Source organism: Canis lupus, chromosome 8 (genome assembly GCF_003254725.2).
Source record: "Canis lupus dingo isolate Sandy chromosome 8, ASM325472v2, whole genome shotgun sequence".
Classification (NCBI taxonomy): Eukaryota; Metazoa; Chordata; class Mammalia; order Carnivora; family Canidae; genus Canis; species Canis lupus.
Genome location: NC_064250.1, coordinates 41,546,994 through 41,568,795, shown reverse-complemented (window position 1 = coordinate 41,568,795; position 21,802 = coordinate 41,546,994). Strand labels below are relative to the sequence as shown.

General features: G+C 49.1%; 1 protein-coding gene across 22 annotated transcripts in view; it reads left to right on the top strand.

The window, feature by feature from the left end:
* The window catches only part of TMEM229B (transmembrane protein 229B), a 40,878-nt gene extending 28,119 nt beyond the window's left edge, over positions 1-12,759 (top strand). For 19 of the 22 annotated variants that reach the window (XM_025442594.3, XM_049113272.1, XM_025442602.3 and 16 more), the window contains 3 exons: positions 2,885-2,971; positions 3,246-3,333; positions 9,061-12,759. In XM_025442594.3, coding sequence (XP_025298379.1) covers positions 9,079-9,585 — 507 coding nt within the window. In that variant the 5' untranslated portion in view covers positions 2,885-2,971; positions 3,246-3,333; positions 9,061-9,078 and the 3' untranslated portion in view covers positions 9,586-12,759. Of the gene's footprint in view, positions 1-2,884; positions 2,972-3,245; positions 3,334-9,057 lie in introns of all 22 variants that reach the window. The other 3 variants (XM_025442606.3, XM_025442610.3, XM_025442609.3) reach the window with 3 other exon arrangements.
* The last annotated feature ends 9,043 nt before the right edge of the window (positions 12,760-21,802 follow it).

Genomic DNA, 21,802 nt, shown 5'->3' with positions numbered 1-21,802 from the left:
AAATAAATAAAAATTAAAAAAAAAAAGAAAGAAATAGTCCCAGAGAAGAAAAGGACTGAATACTTTTGTTACAGGCATAAAAAAGATATTTCTTGTGGTGTCATGGTAATATTGGGAATGGGAAACAATTGCCCTCTCTCTACTGAATACCTGGTTAAGGAAATTATAGTTTTCCACCTGGTGGAATATCACAGCACCATTGTAATAGTGAGAATATAGGCAATATAGCAACTTGGAAAAATTATTATGATATACTAAGTGAAAATGTCAGGTTAGAGAATAAGTACATTAAGGTAACTTGTAAAATAAACACATGAGAGAGATTGCCAGGGAAAAATGATAGTGGTGGCTAGCCTGGTGGGATTATGAATTCCTTTTCTATGATACATGGATTTGCTTCCTGTAAAACTGAATGTAATCTGAATGAATACACAACATACCATTAATAGTGACTTTCTCTAAGATGTAGGGTGATGCGGGACTTTTGCTCTCTAGGCCATTCCTTTCTGTGATATTTAAATTTTAGGTATGAACACATGTGACTTTTACAATTGGGGAAAAAATAATAAGGATGTTTAAAAATGTTAGAACTGAAATTTTAAAAAGACTGTATTTCCCAAGAAAGAGAAGAGAGGAAGGCTGAGGCAGCTAGTTGTTTATCCCTGCCCTCATCAGTGTTTATACTTGCCCTGTGTGGGCCCATCCATGCATTCATTTGTTCATTCATTCATGACACAGATAATAGTTAAGTTTTATTGCCAGGCACTGTTGTAGGCACTGGGCATCCAGTACTGAACGAGACAGAGCCTGGTGGAGCATTTGTTCTAACTGGGGGAGGTAGACAACAAAGGAGTAGGAAAATAGCAGAAAGTGAAAGCGGTATGAGAACTGAAACAGGATGATGTCAGTGCTGGGGAGGCTATTTTGGATTGGAGACTAGAGAAGGTTTCAGGGGTGACAGTTGAGCTGAAATCTGAATAACGAGAGAGGCAGCTGCATGAGGTCTGGGAAGAGCCTTGTGGACAACACACAGGATGCCCAGCCTGAGGCCCCCATCCACCACAGGGTGTCATCCCTGCCTGAGCCCTCGTGAACTTCTGTGCCAAGCTGACTCTGTTCTCCAAGTCCGATTGCCCCATCATGCCTGCCAGCTAGGATTTGCTTAGCATCTGAGGCCTTCTAAAATCCTCCCCAGGCTGCTGCCTTGTGTGGAGTGGTCTGCTGCTGCTCCAGGCACTGGGTTTTTCTGGGCAGTGTGATGCTGGTCACTGCTCTTGGCTGGTATTTGCATGGCTGGGTTGGGCCATCTGAGATGTCCAGCCACACGGGGGTGGGCTGGCAGTCAGGGAAACTTTGTGTCCTCGTAAAAGGTCTTTGAATGGCACGTGCCTTGAGGCCCTCAGAGGTGGCTGCCACTGTGGTCCTCTGAGGGTCAGCTATGACTCTGGAGGATCGTCAGTTGGATCTTACCAGAACTTGGCCTTAGACCAGAACTTGGCCTCTCAGAATGTGCTGGAAGCCTTCAATTGCTCTGACACCAGTTCTGAGCTTCACTAATGATCTATCTAGATGCTCACATCCTTCTTGCTTCCTATTGCCTCTCCATATACCATTCTAGCCTTCCAGAAGTAGAAACTCAGAAAATGGTGTCACCCACCGAGGAGCCTGTAGTCAGCTTCAAGGGCAATGCAGTGTGCTGAGAAGGATCTGGAGCCAGACTTGCTGGCTTTGAATCTGAGTTCTGCCTTTTATAGCTGTAATTATTTAGCTTTCTCTTTCTCAATTGCCCTATCTATAAAATAGGCTTGAGTATTATGTGAGTTAATACATGGTAAGTGTAGAGAAGAGTGCCTGATTATTCCTGTGACATGGGAGGTGGAGGGAGGACCATCCCAGGGGAATTTCCTGGGGGATGCCCATAGCAAGGAGGGGTGGAACTCTATGGCATCTGGGTTAGCCAGTGACCACAGGTATTGAGCTCCACTTGCTTCCCTTTTGGCCCTAGAGCAAGCCCATGTGTTCTTCCCACCCCACCCCACCCTCAACTTGATAACCACAGAGGATGCTCAGGATGGTTTCAGACCTTGCATCTTTCACCCAGATGTTAGGGCAGCTGCCCACTCCTCTTTGATTCCACTCACTCTGAGCACAGAGCCTGCCAGGGAACTGGACTCAGCGTCCCCCACTGCCTTGTTCTCAGGGGCCCCCAGGGGAGCTGTGTAGCTCCCCAGTACACAGAACTGTAGCAATGGTGGCACCTGGGAATGAAGAAGTAAATGAGATGAAAGAGGAAGTCCTGCCTAGTCTAATTGCATGGAAGAGGAATCCCAATTTTCTAGCAAGATCCTCCTCTGGACAGAAATTCCCAGAGTCATTGTGTTGTGGCACCTTAGCTCCCTGGAATAAGATGGGAGTTTGGGGTAAAACCAAAGGCAGTCATCTCCTTTGGTTTTGCCTCCAGCCTATCTTGGACTTTTATGGCATTCTCTTTGTCCCTCTCAACTTGCTCTGCTCTCTTTCTCAGGAATAGCTCAGCAGGTTCCAGGAGCTGGGGAGATACTCTTAGGGAGTAAGACTCTGAACTCCTCCCCTGCAAAGCACCTATAAGCTGTCCCCTTAGTGGGGCAGTGCCCTGCTCTGTCAAGTTACCTTGAGTTCTGGCCCTTTACTGGTTCACAGGCCCTTTTATCAACAAGTAGACTCTTATACTTGGGTGCTGTTTGTTCCCCAGTATCCTGCTTGCAAAACCATCCTCAGCTCTCCAAATTCTTTTCTCCTGTTTCTATCCTTGCCCATGCTCTCCCCTTTACTTCACTTTGAGTTTTGTTTCCCCGGCTGTCCTGTCTCTGTGCCACGGTCCTCAGGATGGTTGTGTCTTCACCAGGAGAAAGAGAGGCCAACGTCCAGTGAGCTGCTGGTTCTTCCTGATGCAGGCCTTCGCAGGGCTTTGGTCCCAGTGCTGAGCCAGGAGGTACTGGGAGAGTCTGGGGCAAAGGAGTTTAGGTGGGGGGAGGATGGGGGTCTGTTGGGCCAGCACAGGGTGGGGGATCTTGTCCTAACTCAACGTTTAAGCACTCTTGCAAGTATTAACAATGGGTTCAGGGAGTGGAGTTTTGAAAATCCAGTCAAACCAACGCTGCCCCGAATGTTAGTGCCTGTGCCACCACAGTGTGAGTGGCCATCCCAGCTGATGACACTGTCTCATATCCCTTTTCTCTGTCTTCACCCCCATCTCCTGGCCCCAGTCAGGACTTCCAGCTTCCCTGTTTGTCTCGTGTGGAGTAGGCGTGTTCTTCTGGCACAATCCCTCGGACGTGGCCTGACCTTGCCTAGGTATGCTTCCCCTCCGCCTACCCCTGTTCTTCGAAGTATGGAAGATTCCAGAAATGGAATCTCGTCCTCGGGCTCACCCTGTTCTTTTGCCCCCATCTTCTCTTCTGTTCAACGGCTTGCCCTCTTTCACCCTTTAACAGCTGCTCCTTCCATCTTACTTCTGCTCGAAGGGTTTGGAAGTCCACCTCTTCCAAATCATCTGCTCTGGGGGACGGGGGAGAGGGAGGCGTGACCGGAGCCCCTGAGTTGTTACTGGCTGGGACATCCTTGACCATGTCTAAAGATGAGTTCATGAGGCAAGGAGAGCAGGGTTTTAAAGTCAGCATTAAGGTGGGGGCAGACCTGAGAAATCCACTAGTTTTGTTAGGCTGCTGCGTCTGATGAACAGGGAGCCCTTTCCCCTGGCTGCTGTGGGCCAGAGGAGTCAGAGCTGGGCGGCAGGTAGAGTGGTCTCCAGGCCACCACAGCCCCACCTACCTCCAGTCATGGTTCTTCTTCATTCTCAGTGAGTTTCCCTGGAGCCTGGGTCTGTTCTCTCCCACTCTGGAAGGCTAACAACCTATTGGAGTTGCAGGATAAAATGATGGTGTGAGAAGGTGTGCAAGGAACACTAGCCCTTTCATTTCACCCTTCTTGTCAAGCCTGGACCTCAGAGAGTTAGTTCTGAGACCCCTTCCCACCCCCTCAGTAAAACTCCTGAGCTGCACAGAAGCTGGAAGCTCACCTTGCCTCTCCTCAGCTCAGTCTTTGTTCTCCCATGGGCTGTGTAGGCGATTATTGGTTTCACAAGGTTGCTTGGCTGCTGGGTTGTGCTCTGGGTGGAGGTGAAGACCTGACCTGCTTGGCAAGGAAGGTTGCCCAACAGCTACTAAAAGCAGGGGCAGAATGACCCTGCCTCAGGTAGGAAGTGGCACTCAGAGCTGGAGAAGCTGACCAGGAAGCCTAGCTCTGTGGCAGAAGTGACAGCCACCTTTTCCTGAGCATTTGCTGTAATCTTAGTAGTGTCTATCTATTAGCTCATTCATCCTTACAATACCCCCAAAAGTAGTTACTCCTATTATTCTCTCTTTCCCTGTAAGAAAACCGAGGCATAGAAATGTCAGGGAACATGCCCTACATCCCACAGGTGAAGGGTACCAGGAAATTGGAAAGGAAAGGGCAAGAGGGAGACCAGGAAGTTAGGATCTGGGACCCCCAGGCTTAACCACTTCATGCTATTTAAACCATGAATCATGGTTTATTGTTGGTGATGGCTCAGGAGGGAGGAACCCACATGAACTTTATAGGACATCAAGTTTCCTGAGGTTCATTTGCTTGGCAAATTTGTTGAACATCTTCTATATACAAGGCACAAAGACAATTAATACGTGGTCATACAACAAATGTTTCTAAGATAAAATTTTATTTTTATAAAAATGCATACCTATTTGTTAGACATTTTAGATTACACAGAGAGAAGCTTAAAGAAGGAAATAAAAATCACTTGTGATGTCACCATTCAGAGATGATTATGATTAGTTTTTTTGTACATTTACATGAATGTATGCTTTTGGAAAATCAAAATCATGTTAGTTATTCAGTTTTGAATGCTGCTTTTTTTTCCTCTTAACATTATATTAGATATCCATCAAGCAGCCATTAGTGCAAAGCGCAGTGCTAACTGTTGTCACAGAAGTGAACTGGGTCCAGAGGTAGACGAATGAGGCAGTGGAGGAGGAGCTGAGCCTTGAAGGAAGATTATGGGTCATGGGCCAAGGGTTGGGGGGTGGTGGTGGCAGTAGCAGCTCAGAAGGGCACCTCAGGTAGCAAAAGCAGTAAGATCTGAGGCCGAAGTGTCTCACAAAGGGCTTTGCCAGCCATCCCTAGGGGCTCAAGCCTCACTGTGTAGGTGGATAAAGATACACTAATGGGCCTTACTTGGGGAGAAGCATCAGATTTGTGTTTTAGAAAGACAGCTATTTCCATATATTCTTTCTTAGTGATAGCTGAATTGGAAAGGAAAAGGCAAGAGGGGAGACCAGCTGGCAGATGATTGGGGGCATCCAGGTGAGTGATGGTGACAGCTTGAAGCAGAGCAGCAGCAGTGAGAAAGGGGAGTCAAGAAGAAAAGATGATTTCAAAGATATTTAAGTGGTAGTAAGGACAGGAGGTAATGGCTGACTTGGCAGCTTTGCCATGTGACTTGCTTTGACAAATAAGATGTGGGCATAACTTAACCAGAGTTATGAAAAGTGTGGTGCAGTAGGGCTTGCTTGTCCCTGTGCCTCTGTGCTTGCCATGAGAAAGCATGCCAGGGATGAGAGACAAGTGAATCAGAGCCACCCCAGGTAAGGATAGGACACAGGCCCCAGATGACCAGCAGTCTCATGATTGAGGCCAGCCAAGATCTACCAACCCAGAGACGTGCAAGCTGTAATAATAAATGAGAGTTGATTTAAGAGTTGAGTTTTGAAATGCTTTGCTATGTAGCAATTACGAACTGATTGAGAAAGGTCTTTTTTAGTTGAATGCTGTGTGCCAGGCACTGTTCTAGGCACTGGGGATGTGGTGCTGAACCAGACAAAGTCCTTATTCTCAGGGAGCTCATGTTCGGGTAAGGATGTAGCAGAGAAAGCTGGAATGACCCCAGGGCCTCTGGCTGCTAGCTAAGTACAGAGTGGGGTCGCAGGAGGAAGACAAGTTTTGGGGGAAAGATGAGTTTGATTTAGGAAAGGAGTTGGAAATGTCTATAGGATGCTTAGGGGGAGGTGTTCAGGAAGGAGTGGGATACATAGGTGCAGAACATGGGAAAGATGTCTGGATGGGGACTAGAAGTTACCAACATAATAAAAAATAAGGAAATCATCTGGACCGGAAAGAGACAGAGTAAGTGCTGTGGCTATTCAGGGGAGGAAGAGAGGCCTGTGGCAGTGGGGATGAAGACAATTTTATTCTGAAGGTCACCTGGAAGTTGGGTTTGTACTTGTGGATGGTGAGAGGAGAAAGGCATAGGAAACACTCAGATAGGATCTGCAGAGGCAGGAGGGAAGCCCAGGAGAGCCAACCTGTGAGAATAAGGCTGAAAAAGGAAGCTGGAGTGAGATCCTAGAGAGTCTTGGGTCCCAGGCCAAGGGTACTGTGGTGTTTCATTGGGAAATGGGGGGGGTCCACTAAATGTTCCGGGGGAGGGGAGTGACACTAGGCACACATGTTTAGGAGATGATCAGTAGTGTGTAGTGGGATGAGTACTAAAGTAGAAATCAGGAGATGTGGATTCTCATCCCAGCCTTTCCATTCACTGGCCCTGGGATATGGGACAAACGACCTCTCTGAGCCCCAACTGTCTCTCTTTAAAAAATGGGAGTTAAACTACTTGCCCTTCTCATGATCTTAATTTTGTAAGAAACAACAACAAAAATGTGAATGAAAGTGCTTGGAAGAACACAAAGCAATGCCCAGGGCAGGGCTGGGGTGCGCTAGGTATTACTGTGACAAGGTCTGCTTTAGCTGAAAAATGAGGCTGGGATTCCCAGACAACCAGGCAGATTGCAGATGTGTCTTGTTAACCTCTGTCCCCTCTCCCACCTTGGCAGAGGTGTCAAGCCTGGGGTCCACTGGCAGCTGGCAGAGCTGGGATTCCCGTTTTCATGCTCTGCCTTCCTATTCCTGATGCAGCCCTGAATTCTCCCCCCATTGCCCCCTCCCTGCCCCCACATAAGCCTGCATTATTTAGACAGTGCCTGCCCCCAAGAGGCCTGTGCCAAGGCCTGTGCACAAGAGCCATTGCCCTCGGGGAGTATGCAGGCTAGCGAGTTGGATCAAGACAGCAAATGCCTTCTAACAGGAAGCAGGGTAGCATGAGATAAAGGGCCAAGTGAGTCACCCAGACAGTCATTGATGGAGGGCAAGGGAAAGCAGAGAGGTCTGTGGGCCAGGCCAATCTTCATGGAAACAGGATGGGGCCTTAAAGCCTGATGGGGCTTATTAAAAGAGAGGAGGGGAAGGGAATAAGAAGTAGAGAGGAGGATTCTCTCCTGTCAGCCCACTGGTTTCCTCTCAACATGGAAACTAAACACCAAAACCCACTTAATGGAGCAGTTAAAGACAAATGTGACCACAAGGAGCTGCTGCTTTACACCCATCAGGATGGTCATCATCAAAAATACAGAAAATAATAAGCGCTGGCAAGGATGTGGAGAAATTGGAAGCCTTGTGCATTGCTGGTGGGAATGTAAAATGGTACGGCTGCTGTGGAAAACAGCAAGCCGTTCCTTAGAAAATAAACATAGATCCAGTAATTCTACTCCTGGATATAAATCCAAAAGACTTGAAAGCAGAGACTAGAACAGGTATTTGTATACCCATGTTCATAGCAGCAGTGTTCACAATAGCCAAAAGGTGGAAGCAAACCATTAATGCATGGACAGACGGATAGTACAATGTGATGTATCTAGATAGATAGATCACAAAGGAATGAATATTATTCAGCCTTTAAAAGTGAAGGATATTCTGACACATGCTACAGCATGGATGAGCCTTGCAGACACTATGCTAAGTGAAATAAGCCAGTCACAAACAGACAAATGGTGTATGGTCCCACTTAAAAGAAGTAACTAGAGTAATCAAATTCACAGAGCTAGAAAGTAGAATGGTGGTTGCCATGGGCTGGGGAGGGGTTGGGGAGTTAGGGTTTAATGGGTATGGAATTTCAGTTTGGGATGATGAAGTTTTAGAGATGGATGGTGGTGACAGTTGCACAATAGTGTGAATGTACTTAATGCCACTGGAACTATCTACTTTAAAAATGGCTGACATGGTAAGTGTTGTGTACATGTTAACACACACACATACACAAAAGACATGTGATAGGTTGCTTAGAAAGATCTCAGAAAGGGATGCCTGGGTGGTTCAGTGGTTGAGCCTTTGGCTCAGGGCATGATCCTGGAGTCCCAGGATCGAGTGCCTCATTGCACTTCCCACAGGGAGCCTGCTTCTCCTTTTTTTTTTTTTTTTAAATTTTATTAATTCATTCATGAGAGACACACACAAAAAGAGAGAGAGAGGCAGAGACACAGGCAGAGGGAGAAGCAGGCTCCATGCAGGGAGCCTGATGTGGGACTTGATCCCAGGTGTCCAGGATCAGGCCCTGGGCTGAAGGCAGCGCTAAACCGCTGAGCCACCTGGGCTGCCCCCCTGCTTCTCCTTCTGCCTATGTCTCTGCCTCTCTCTGTGTGTCTCTTATGAATAAATAAGTAAAATCTTAAAAAAAAAAAAACTCAGAAATATGAGTGATGTGGAGTTGTTTGAGAAGAAGTGGAGGAAGAAATGGTGATCTCAGTGGATGGGCCTGATGAGAAATCAGCTAGCAGTGGAGGTAACTGGTGGGCCTGGACAGCCAGGTCTTCCACTGACCACAGATAATCCAAGAAAAAAAAAAAGCCTAGGGAGTGTAGCAGACACCTCCTTCCGAGTATCATTTGAATAGAGTTGGTCAGAGGAAACCAGTGGGACTTTTAAGTGTCTTCCCTTCCTTTCTCATGCCCACCTGGCCAAGGTAAGGAATGGGGAACGAAGTAAGGGACATGAAATAGGGCCAAGAATCTGGTAACCAAAGAGAAAGTAGAGGCAGGTTTGGAATCCCTTCCAGCCTGGTCATGCCAAGACTTGGGCTGGGCATGGGAGGGCGGGAGGAGGGGTTTCCTCCTTCCCTCCCTGCCCCCCTCACCTGTCACCTCTGTGTCCCAGCAGCCAGCCCCCCTCGGCAGCATGGCATCCTCGGCCGAGCCTCTGACGGCGCTGTCCCGCTGGTACCTGTATGCCATCCACGGCTACTTCTGTGAGGTGATGTTCACGGCGGCCTGGGAGTTCGTGGTGAACTTTAACTGGAAGTTCCCGGGGGTCACGAGCGTGTGGGCGCTCTTCATCTACGGCACCTCCATCCTCATCGTGGAGCGCATGTACCTGCGCCTGCGCGGCCGCTGCCCGCTGCTGCTGCGCTGCCTCATCTACACGCTCTGGACCTACCTGTGGGAGTTCACCACCGGCTTCATCCTGCGCCAGTTCAACGCCTGCCCCTGGGACTATTCCCAGTTCGACTTTGACTTCATGGGCCTCATCACCCTGGAGTACGCCGTGCCCTGGTTCTGCGGGGCCCTCATCGTGGAGCAGTTCATCATCCGCAACACCCTCCGCCTCCGCTTTGACAAGGACGCCGAGCCCGGGGAGCCCGGGGGCGCCCTGGCCCTGGCCAACGGCCACGTCAAGACAGACTGAATGGGGCTGGTGTTGGGGGGCGGGGGGCGCTCACGGACCGGGTGGACGGAGGTTCCCAGCCGGCGGGGTTACATCTCCCGAGCAGCACAAGCCCTGGCCCGGGCCCGGCCCCAGCCCCAGCCCCAGCCCCGCGGCGCCCTCCGCTGGGGGCGGGGCCAGCGGCGGGGGCGGGGCCAGGGGCGGGGCGGAGGTAGCAGAGCGACTCTGGGAGGCCCCGCCCAGCTCAGGCTGGCGGCCTCAGGCCTGTGGCTGAGCAGCGACTGGACACCCCCCGCCACCCCCCCCCCCCCGGGTGACTTTGGAAGCAGCAGGCCCTGTCCTGGCTAAGAGGCTCTGAGAACTGGGCAGAAGGTGGGAGGCAAGGCCCGAGGAGGCTTTGGGCTGCTGCGTGGCCTCCTCCCTCTCACCTGGTTTCGTTGGGCTTTGGCTGGTTCCATTAGGCAATATTCAGGTGCTTGCTTGCAACCAATACCTCCCCCGGGGGCCTGCTGAGCTGCAGCCTAAGGAGAGACTGGGCAGCCAGGAGGCTGCTTGGCAGCAGTGCTGGTGTGCAAGGGCTGGAGGCCTTCCCTTGGCTCCCCTCCCCTCCCCCAGGGCGCCGCTGCTCCCTTGGCCTTCTGGGGGCCCCCCCTGGTGCTGGATTCCCACCAACCTTGGGTTTTTGGAGGTCTCAATCCCTGTGTGTTCGGTGGCGTTTCCCCCTTTCCTCTCTTATTCTCAAGGCCTTTACCACTAGCAGCCCTTTTTCCGTGTCAGTCACCACGCCGGCTCTGTTCCCCAGCTCCCTGGCCAACACAGCAGCTGCCAGAGATAGATCCCTGAGAGGGACCCTGCCCACCCTCTTGCCGTCTTCCCTCCAATGACTGGGAAGTTCGCTTTTACACCTCCCCACCTGTCTGGTGGGCTGTGGCAGCGCCCCCTGCTCCCTGCACCCCCTTCCGGCAGTGGCCCAGCTAAAACTGAAGAATACCCTTCCCAACACACAGGCCAAGATGGGCCTCCCCAGACCCACAGTGGGACCTAGAGACAAATCAGTTTAGGGGAGCTGGGGGGTGGGAGGGAAGAAAGCATATGGTTTCTTTTCAAGCCAGTTGGAGTCAACAGAGCTTTCTAGAGGAGGAAGAAGCGGGTATCCAGTGTTGGAGACCCATGGAGAATAAGGGAAGGAGAAAAGAAGACAGCCTTTGAGCTTTGGGAAGGTCTTTGGAGCATCATTAGTGGGAAGGAGTCAGCTAGTTGTGCCGTAGTCCGAGCCCTGCAGCAAAACCTCTTCAGGGCGACCCCTGTCCCACCCCTCCCAGCAAGGCTGACCCTTTGAGCTTACTCCTTAAACAGTATTGACCCTGCCATGCTCATGGGCATTGTAACCTTGGTTGCCCCCACCTGTCCTCTGGGACAGGTCCATTGCTGGCAGTGGACAGGTGAAATCCTCACTCCAGCCCACTTCTGGCTCTGTCCCCACTCCCTGAGGGAGAGGTCCATCAGAATGCAACCTATGCCATGGTACATGGTCTCTTCTTGACCACACTAGGACTCTTAGAATTAGCCTTTCCCTTTTTATAGATCATTAAAAAAATGATAATACCACCTGTGGAGAGAATCTCCTCTTCCTTGCTCTCCTGCTTCGCCTAGACTGTGTACATAGCACCAGCCAGGGTGTGAGCCAGGGCTGGTGGGCTGGGGATGGGCAGGAGTGGTATCCTGGGATTGGGAGAGAGGCTGGGAGACTCTGCCTTTGACATGGTTGTGTTGTGCAGCTGGCCTGTCTGGGACAGGGTGAAGGGCATTTCCCAGCCTCTGTTTCCTGGCCAGGCTCTTTAAATCCAGGCATGAACTACATTCTGCAGGGCCCAGACCTACCTTCGAATTTACTGTGGTCCCAATTCCAGGGCTTTGGGGCATCCAGGGATTCAGGTTTCCATCTACAGGTGGAAGGGATTCCAGAGGAAAAAATATTGTCTGGATTCCCTGTCCCCTCTAGGAAATTATTTCCTTGGATTTGTCCCCTAACTCTGTGGTATCTCAGTCATCTGGACTCCCAACACCCTTCCAGGCCCCTCATGGGGACCCCCAGACCACACTACCCACCTTTGCCCTCCTCTACCATGACCGAATCTGTGGTCAGCTTGTTTGATGTCTGCCAGCACAGGGCCTCCGTGATCTCAGACAGAGCAAGCCCTCATATGGCGCATCAGGTCTGGCTACTCCAGATGTTGCCCAGTGGGCATTACCTGGCACCATCTTTTCTCTGGGCCCTACAAACTCTCAAGTACAGGAGGTTCCAAAGTAAACCTGACTGCCTGATAGGTGCAGAGCATTGTCTATCTGCTTCATCCACGTACCCCATGGCTCTTGCTGTCCCTCATAGGGCACAGAGTCCCTAGCAGAGGGAGGCAACCATCCAGGTCTTGAGCTCAGGGTCTGCAAGCTCATAATCCACCAGAGGTAGCCCAGACTTCAACTCTAGCTTTTCGGGGTATCTTCAGGGCCCTCATCCCCTAGTGCTCAGGCACCCCAGCTCTGCCAAGCGGTGGGGGTGCTGGCGGGAAGTCTGCTTCCTGTTTGTGAACCTCCAGTGTCCTGGGTCTCTCTCCACTGGACATGGCAGCATTTCTGAGTGACAGATTGCCACGTGCTGCCCTGCATGGTTGAAATGCTTCTGATGTCTGCTAGGCATCCTGTACCTTGTGCCCTGTCCCCTCTGTTGCCAGTAAGTCACAATGGCCTATGCTTATCTACAGCAATAATACATAGAGAGTGCCCATGAAATCCCCTTGTCTTAGTCCCTCACTCTCTGCATGGGTCTCCTTGGGGAGGTAGTGTCGAGTGGGTCAGTTCCTGAGAACCTGCATATATGAAGCTCTGGGCTGTGTAGACATCATCAGGGGCGGCGGGGATGCAGAAAGCAGAGAGGCCTGGCCCACCAGCTATGGCTAAGGCGGGGATAGTACCTTCCACCTTGAGGCTACCACAGACCCAGAGCTGCTGCAAGTCCCGGCTCTCCCACTTTAAAGTGGTGGTGGGGGGCGGGGGGGACTGTCTCCCAACTTCAGCAGCTCTTCAGGACACAGGACTGGTTTGTGCGCCCATTGCCTGCTCTGTCTCCATTGGTCTCTTTGTCTCTTCCTTTTCGCCTTTGTGCACATCAAATATACTGGTGTTTGTGTTCCAGGACTGGCTCTGATCCATCTCTATTTTTTTCTATTTTGGAGTCCCTTTTCTAGGGGCTGCTGGAGGCCAAGCCCCTTACACCGAGTTATGCTGCTGTCCTAAACCAAGAGGGCTGCTGGGGAGGGCAAGTGGCACTTCCTGACTGTCTTTTTCCCTATCTCTGCTCTGATCCTCCTGGTAACCAGAATTCTCCACCTAACCCCCCTACTCCTCACCAGTAGCATAAACCTGGCCCATAATCTTACTTTGGTCCTAGGCCGCCCAGGGAGGCCTAGGCAGATATCCAGGTTGGCTGCATCGGCTCTGGAGATGAGCTCCTCTTGAAACATTCCAGCCATGACCTGGGGTATCTCACAAGCCAAGAGGGGCCAAGGGAAGAGGCTGAGGGTACTCCAAAGGGCTAAGCCACCTTAGCCCCCTACTTTTCATTACATCAGAAGTGATGCTTTGAAGTAACAGAGCTCTGCATTCCTCCCTGGCAACTCTTCATTCCCTGAGAGGTGCATTTAGAGGGAGATCAAGAGTTGGGCACCTTCCTATTCTGGGTACTTCTGCTCTGTCTAGTGTCCCTCGTCCTCCTTTCCTCCCACCATGCTCCTGCCTACTTTCCTACTTCCAGATAGAACGTTGGGTTCAGAAATTGTTCAGTCAATTCAACTAAACCCAAATGGTTTGTCTCTCCCTAGCCCCCCCACCCCCCGCCACCCCACCACAGTCACTGATTTTCTGGATAGAACAGGCAAGTGTGCTCTCTGAGTCATTGTGAAGGCCCTCTGCCTCCCCCCACTCACTTGAAAGTATTCATTTCTTCGACTGAAACCTTCTTCCCTTACACAAGCAAGCGGGACACCTGGGTGGCTCAGTGCTTGAGCATCTGCCTTTGGCATGATCTAGGGGTCCTGAAATCGAGTCCTATATCGGGCTTCCCACAGGGAGCCTGCTTCTCCCTCTGCCTATGTCTCTGCCTCTCTCTCTCTGTGTCTCTCATGAATAAATAAATAAAATCTTAAGAAAAAAAACAAGGAAGCATAAAGCCCCAATAGCCATTTACATGTTAGTATAAACAAATATATAAGGCTTTGCCTTAGAGCAGGTCTTTAGAGAAAGAGTCAAGTGTCATGAAACAGGGCATACTTTATGGAGCTTCAGAGAAAAAGCAAGAGGTAGGGCTCAGAACAAGAAGTCTGAGGAGACCCAAGGCCCTTCTTAATTGGCCAGTTCCTTCTGTACTCTACTCAATGGATACCTTCCTTTATTGATACTTTCCTTTTTCATCTCCTCTGCCCCACCTCATTCAATCAAAGGGACCATCTGATGATGCTACATTGAGAGAAATGCCCCGGAAAAGCAAATGCCAAGGACATTGGCTGATCTTCTGACATCTGCCCACCCTTCACAAGAGCCTAATCTTTCATTAATAACAAGGAATGAATGACCATAACCTTGCCTTTCCTTCTGAGGTGCCCATCTCAGTAGGGTAGCTTGGTCCACACCCCTGCTGCAGCTGGGGATGGCTGGGCTGTCTGTGTTTGATGAGGGAAACAGGTACGGAAAAAGGTAGCAACTGGCTGATCACACCACAAGTTAGAGGGACTGGTCGTAATAATTTTAATAACAGCCGCGGTTCTTACCACTGTTAACATCAAGACTTGTACTGACCATGGGGACTGCAACTGGGCACAGTGCTGAGTGTGCATGCATGATCTCAAGTGTTCTCCCACTCAAGATGGGTACTGTTCTCTTGATCGTTAATAGAGGAAATCTGGTGGCAACCAGTCTGCAACACGGATTTACCACATTTCTCTGCAAGTCCCTTTTTGTTTCAGTGTAAGCAGAAGACTCTTTCAGGAGAATTTGTGATGAGATTACTTTGATGAGATTCCGGATGTCATTAGAGTCCAGCCCATCTGAATTCTATTCACAAAGAGAAATTAATCTTTAGGAGGGGAAGAGTTGGGAGTGGGGGGTTTGGGTTATAAGGAAGAAGGTATAGGATGCCATCTTAGCCAAGACCTAAAAAAATGGGCACAAGGATCACAAGGATCCCTCCTGTGGAGAGAGGGCTGTAAAATTTTTGGCTTCTGGCAGCCCTGGGTTTGGGACTGAAATCTTCTTACCCTCCCACATGTGGCTTTATTTTTGCCCTTGGCCTTTCCCTTTGCTTCTCCATCTCTTAAGATTAAGCCTGAGCCCCTAGCTTTTGGCACTCTCTGAGGGTTTGAAACAACTGGATGAAATCTTTCTCGAGTGTACATGAGAATTGGCCTGTTTTGTTCAATTTCTCATGGGACACCTACAGTGAGCCAGGGGGAGTCATGGGGGCGCTTACAGCTAGCCAGGGAGAAAGACGCTGGATGGATACTCACATAGATAAGTTACATCACTGCAATGTTGACTAGTCCTCCAAAAGAGAAACTTCTAACAGAGGAAGCTGACTCATCTACAGGAGTAGTTGAGGATTCCCCAGGGAAGGAGGGAGGAGACAAACACACAAACAAACTCACACACACTCACACACGCAGGGCAGACCCTCAGGTTGAATACTGGTGTTTCCACTGGTGGGCTCTCTGCTCACTGCAAATGCAGACATTGACTGTGCTGTGGGAGGTGCCTAGATGGGTACAGTGGAGAAGAAAGCCAGTACACAGTGGATATTTTAAGGAACCTTTGATGAATGAAGTCTGACAGTGTGTTGGCCCTAATAAGCCCACCCTGAAGACCAGGCTGAACATTCCAGGGCCCCACAGTCCCTTTTGGGAACCTGAAGCTATGTATCCTCTTTGAACAATGACCATTCCTACCATATCTGTGCCTACCACCATTGAGCAACCCGCTGTTCTACCCTCTTTTTCCAAACCATTAGTCCCCACAGAGCCCTGCCAGTTTCACTCTCAGAGTCTTTGGAGCTTGGCCCAAGACCCAGCTCCACTAATTTGCCCATTGCTTCATTCTGCGGATACATTTCTTGATGTGGGCAGAGATGTCTTTCAGTGCCAAGAGCTACAGAGGAGGGTCCATTGAAAGGCTGGACTGGCTCCATGCTTCTGTCACAATCATATCTTCCAAACAGAAAAGAAGCTTCCTGATTTATAAGAGTCCACCAGTGGTGAAGGGTTCTGAGGCTGAATCTTCTTAGTTTGAGTACAGAACTGTGTTAGTTTCCTAGGGCTGCCATAACAGATTGCCATAAACTAGGTGTGTTGTTTAAAACAGCACAGATTTACTCTCTCATAGTTCAGAAGTCAGAAATCTAAAATTAAGGTATTAACTGGGCTTTCCCTCTGGAGACTCTAGGGGAGACTCTTTCTTTGCCTCTTCTAGCTTCTGGTGGCTTTTGGCATGTCTTGGCTTCCTCAGCTTGTGGCGGCAGCACTCCACTTTCTGGCCTCACGGCCTGCTCCTCTTCTGTCTGGGTCTTCTCCTTTTCTGCCTCTTTCAAGGTCACTTTTCAATGGGTTTAGAGCCCATCACACCGATCCAGGATCTCATCTCAAGGCCCTTAGTTACATCTGCAAAGACCCTTTTTCCAAATAAAGTCACGTTCACATGGTTCCAAAATGTGACTAAACCTTTTTGAGGTGGGGGGTTGGGGGCACTGTTCAACCTACTATAGGGATTGAGGGGAGATTTCTACTGAAGCCCTTGCCTCCTATACCGATTAAGAGCGAGTGCTAGAAGTATCGTGTGGAGTAATCTGTGAGAGAATTCAAGGATTTAGTTTGGGGATGGAGCTCCCCCTCCCAAAACACATCCACCTGCTGTGGTTTTTCTGTTTAGATGCAGATCTGACCATTTCACTACCTACTCCAGACTCTTTAATGATCTCCCATTATCTTTAGTATCAAGCTCTCTGCCTCCTCCAGGTTTATACAGCCCTCTTGTGGTTTGGCCTCATCCCTCATCTCCTCATCAGTCCCGTGCAATCTGGAGAGAACAGCATGTAACTTCCCCGCAGCCCCTGCCCCCTGCCCCTGCCTCTCACTGGATCACTCTTACTCCTCTGGCAGCAGGCAGCATGGTCTCCATCTACCGCAGCTCAGGGTGGGAGCTGTCTCCCTGGAAACGCTCCGTATGACAGCCTGCCAGTGGCAGTGGATTTCATTCGTCCACCCACCCTGCTGCGCACCAGGTCCTGTGCTTGGCCCACGGCACAGCAGTGAGCAAGGCGGACTCATCTCTCCCCGCCCTGCGTGATGGCTTCACCTGAATTATAGGGTGCTGAGAACCCTGATGGGTTGATGGAGGGGAAAAGGAATGAACTCGATGTAGGGGTTGGCAACTATTTCTATGTCTGATATAACCAGGGGAGGGGGTGAAGTGGGAGGTGGAGTGAAGAGCAGGCTCCAGGTAGAAAGGAAGCCATGCGCAGAGGCTGGGAACTCAGAGAGAGCAGGGTCTCTGATGGTCTGCATTAGCTCCCAGGGGTGAACAGTGGCATTTGCAGGAAGCCGGGCCTAGATCATGAAATGGTCTTATAAACCAAGGCAGGGAGAGATGGATGATAAACAAGAAAATTACAGGTTGTAATACATTAAAACAGAGGGGTAGGCCAATGAACAAGCAGCTCCTTTAGACTGGGCAGCCCTGAGAGGTCTTTGGGGAGAGATGATACCTAGCCTGAATTCTGGATAATGAGGAGGGTCAGCCTGTGAAGATGGGGAAGATATTGTGCAGAGGAGACAGCTAGTATGAAGGCCCGAAGCTGGGAATGAGTTCAGATAGTCCGTGAAACGGATAAAAGGCCCCTGTGGCTGGTGCTGGAGAGGATGGGGGTAAGGAGGAGTGCAGGACAGGTATGGAGGTCAGAGTGTGGAGGCCCTCGGAGGCCTTGTCAGGGGGAGGGGATGGGAAAGAGAGAAGGAATTTTTAAGGATGGAGAATTGTGAGACCTGGCCCAGTCCCCCAGGGAGCCCCTCCTGAAGAGGAGGACAGCAGGCAGAGGCTGGGGTCCCTCATACCCTCAGCATGTGTTCTGTCCTCCTAGAGGCTGGGTCATGGGTTGAGTTAGCATAACTGAAAGGGGGGTCTGTTTGGTTTCTGCAAACCCTTCTCTCTACCTGTTACATAAACATTCTTGCCCTGGGGAAGATTGCACCAGGCTGGGTCCTGCAGGGCTCTACAAACTAAAGCTGTCTCTGTCTCTGTCTCTCTCTGTCTCCCTCTCTCTCACACACTCACCTCACCTCACCTCACCTCACCTCACCTCACCTCACATGCTCTAACCTTTGTGAGATGGGCCTGCAGAGGCCCTCCTGAAGCTACCTGGAAGCTCAAGTCCCCATCCTACCCACAGACCTGGGAGTCTCTAGGGTCTGGCAGTATTAGGACACCCTGGAGTAGGACAATGGTGGGGAAACAACACAGCTATTGAATCAGACAGACTAAAGTCTAACCTTGGCTCTGCCACTTTTTATCTGTACAGCTTTTGACGAGACACTGAGCCCCTCTGAGATTTAGCTCAGTGGATGCAGTTCAAATATAGTCAGTTTAGTTTAACTCACTGGGAGCACATTCTAGCTTCCTCTTTAAGACTGAGTGTAAAAGCAACTTTGGGGGTGCCTGGTGGCTCAGTTGGCTAAGTATCTGTCTGCCTTCAGCTCAGGTCACTATCCTGGGGTCCAGGGATCTGGGATCCAGCCCTGCATCAGGCTCCCTGCTCATCGGGAAGTCTGTTTCTCCTTCTCCCTCTGCCTGCTGCTACCCCCCCCCACCCCCCCGGCTTATGCTCTCTCTCTCTCATTCTATCAAATGAATAAATAAAAATTTAAAATATAAAATAAAAGCAACTGCATTGAAGGCTTAGAACAACCAGAGGGGGCATTAGATTCCAGTGCAGCGCAGCAAACATTTTTTTTTGTTGTTGTGGCAAATATTTTTAAATGGAATATTAGACATTCCTGTTTTTAAGTTTTTTTTGGGGGGATGGGGGTGTACCTGGGTGGCTCAGTGGGTTAAGCACTTGACTCTTGATTTCAGCTCAGGTCATGATCTCAGGGTCCTGAGATTGAGCCCCAAGTTGTCGGGCTCAGCAGGGAGTCAGCTTTGGATTCTCCCTCTGCCCCTCCCCCTGCTTGCTCACGCTCTCTCTCTCCCTAAAATTAATAAATATATATTTAAAAATTAAAAAAAATTAAAATAAATGTTTTGGGGCATTGCCCCTAGGGGATTTTTCACTGGTCAACTCTGGCCCACCACCCTGCTGGTCGTAGGGTGACCACCCATCCTGATTTGTCTGGGACTACAGGGTTTCCTAGGATATGGGGCTTTCTGTACCAAAACTGGGAAAGTCTCATGCAACCAGGGCAAATTGGTAACCCTAGCTGGTAGGATTTTAAAACATCCTACCATTTAGGTTTCTTTTGTTTTCTTAGCATGTTCTTTGGCCTTTGCTTTAACTCCTTGGGGTGCTCCTCACAGTTCTCCAATTAATTCCTTTTTGGTTTATTTAGTTGGTTGATTCTGTTGCTTATAACCAACCCCTCCCCTACTCTCTGCACAGTAGTGAGAATCTTGTGCAGGTTGACAATACAGATCCCTGCTATACACTTGACTTCTTTTAAACATTTGTCACCTGTGATCAGATCTTTAGCCCTCACACTCCCTCTCCCTAACCTTCACAAGATGCCGCTCATGCCTTGAACTAACACCTCCTGTCTCATTCCCACTCCACCTCCAGGAGATCTTGCCTGTTACAGTCTAGGCTTGACACTCCTGCACTTGTCATTGAGTCTTAGGTTGACTGCTGAAACCTGGAGGAAGTTCTGACATGGGAGCACCCCAACCCAAGCTCTTCTCTCATAAATGGTAAAGCACCCAGAAGTGCAGATCATGACCTTTCAAGTTTTGTATATACCCCAGGATTCAGTTCTAATCCAGTTGAGATTAATCTGATTTAGGAGCTGCCCTTCTCTGCAGTAGGGTCCTTAGGAGTCCTTCAGAGGTAGGTAGCCTGCCAACCACCTCTGGGTGGACAGTCAAGATCATCTAGTGCTCACTTCTTCCTTGGTTTGCTCACAGACCCTCCTTTTTGCTGAACAAAAGCTGAGGGTCAAGACGGGGCAGAATCTTGTCTGGACCTCTTCAATACCAAAAAAAGCCAAGACTCCTCCTTGGATTGCTTTAGAAATGAACTCGAAATGACAGTAGGTGTTATTTTGCTGACTTTCACTCAATCTGTTCCCCCAGGGTTTAGGCCTGCTGACCAGCAGGACCAGATGGCGCCTTTTGCAGGACTATCTCATCATTTCCACCTTTGTATAGGCCCTGAACATCCTAAGAAACAACTCGTTTCCTTCTTTGGATTGACGTATCTGTATATCAGATATATTTTTCATATATTTTTCCTTTTTATAACCTGGCCAAAGACACTTGGCACTCAATCCTAACTTACACTTCAAGTCCTTGAGATGATGGCTGACCTTATTGCACAGAAGGATAAGGGCAAGGGGAAGGGAGAGGAAGGAAAGGGGAAGGACCAGGAAATGGAAGGAGCCAGATTGCTCTCCATTCATGATTCTCTTTTGCCACCAGCCCCTTTCTCAGTCTTTCTGGAACATGGCCTTCTACACTCTGAGTTGCCCTGAGAACTTCCTGATTGCCTAATGAAAAATGCAACATCCCAGGCCTTGAAATCGTTATACCTGAGATTGGATCCCAGGTCCCTGACTTTCTTGGGAGTTATGTAACCTAAGCCTCAGTTTCTTCATCTAAAAATGGGGCTAATACTAGTCCAAACCCCTCAGAGTTGTGGAAATCAGATGAGACAATGTTCAATAAGTACTTGGCATGCACTCAGTGTCAGATATTAGGAGAAATATTCTCCTTCGTTAGTCTCACAAGTCAAATACAAGCAGCTGTCACTCCAGTAAGCATTTCTGGACTCCTCTGGATGTGGTCATGGTGGCCAAAATCACTGGCTTTGAATGCTTCTGATCTGAACTGGTCTACTTGTTTTTAATAGGGAAACAAATTACTTAATCTCCAGACCACAAGTTTTCTCATCTGTAAAATGGGAATGAGAAAGCTTATTCTGTGGGATTATTGTGAAGGTTAAGTTAAATAAAATAATAAGTCTAACATGCTCAGTACAGGTCCACAATTCCTTATTGAAAACCTATGGGATTTTGACCCTGAATAGCCAAGGGAATATTGAAAAAGAAAACCAATGCCGGGGGCATCACAATGCCAGATTTCATGCTGTATTACAAAGCTGTGATCATCAAGACAGTGTGGTACTAGCACAAAAACAGACACATAGGTCAATGGGACAGAATAGAGAACCCAGAAATGTGCCCTCAACTAATACTCAGCAAAGCAGGAAAGAACATCCACTGGAAAAAGGACAGTCTCTTCAATAAATGGTGTTGGGAAAATTGGACAGCCACATGCAGAAGAGTGAAACTAGACCATTCTCTTACACCATAAGATAAACTCAAAATGGATGAAAGATCTAAATGTGAGACAAGAATCCATCAAAATCCTAGAGCAGAACACAGGCAACACCTTTTTTGAACTTGGCCACAGTAACTTCTTACAAGATACATCCATGAAGGCAAAGGAAACAAAAGCAAAAATGAACTATTGGGACTTAAACAGGATAAAAAGCTTCTGCACAGCAAAAGAAACAGTCAACAAAACTAAAAGATGATGTACAGAATGGGAGAAGATATTTGCAAATGACATATCAGATAAAGGGCTAATATCCAAGATCTATAAAGAACTTATTAAACTTAACACCCGAGAAACAAAAAACCCAATCATGAAATGGGCAGAAGACATGAAGAGAAATTTCACCAAAGAAGACACGCATAGCCAACAAGTGTATGAAAAAATGCTCCGCATCACTGGCCATCAGGGAAATACAAATCAAAACCACAATGAGATACCACCTCACACCAGTGAGAATGGTGAAAATGAACAAGATAGGAAACAACAAATGTCGGAGAGGATGTGGAGAAAGGGGAATCCTCTTGCACTGTTGGTGGGAATGTGAACTGGTACAGCCATTCTGGAAAATTGTGTGGAGGTTCCTCAAAGAGTTTTTTTT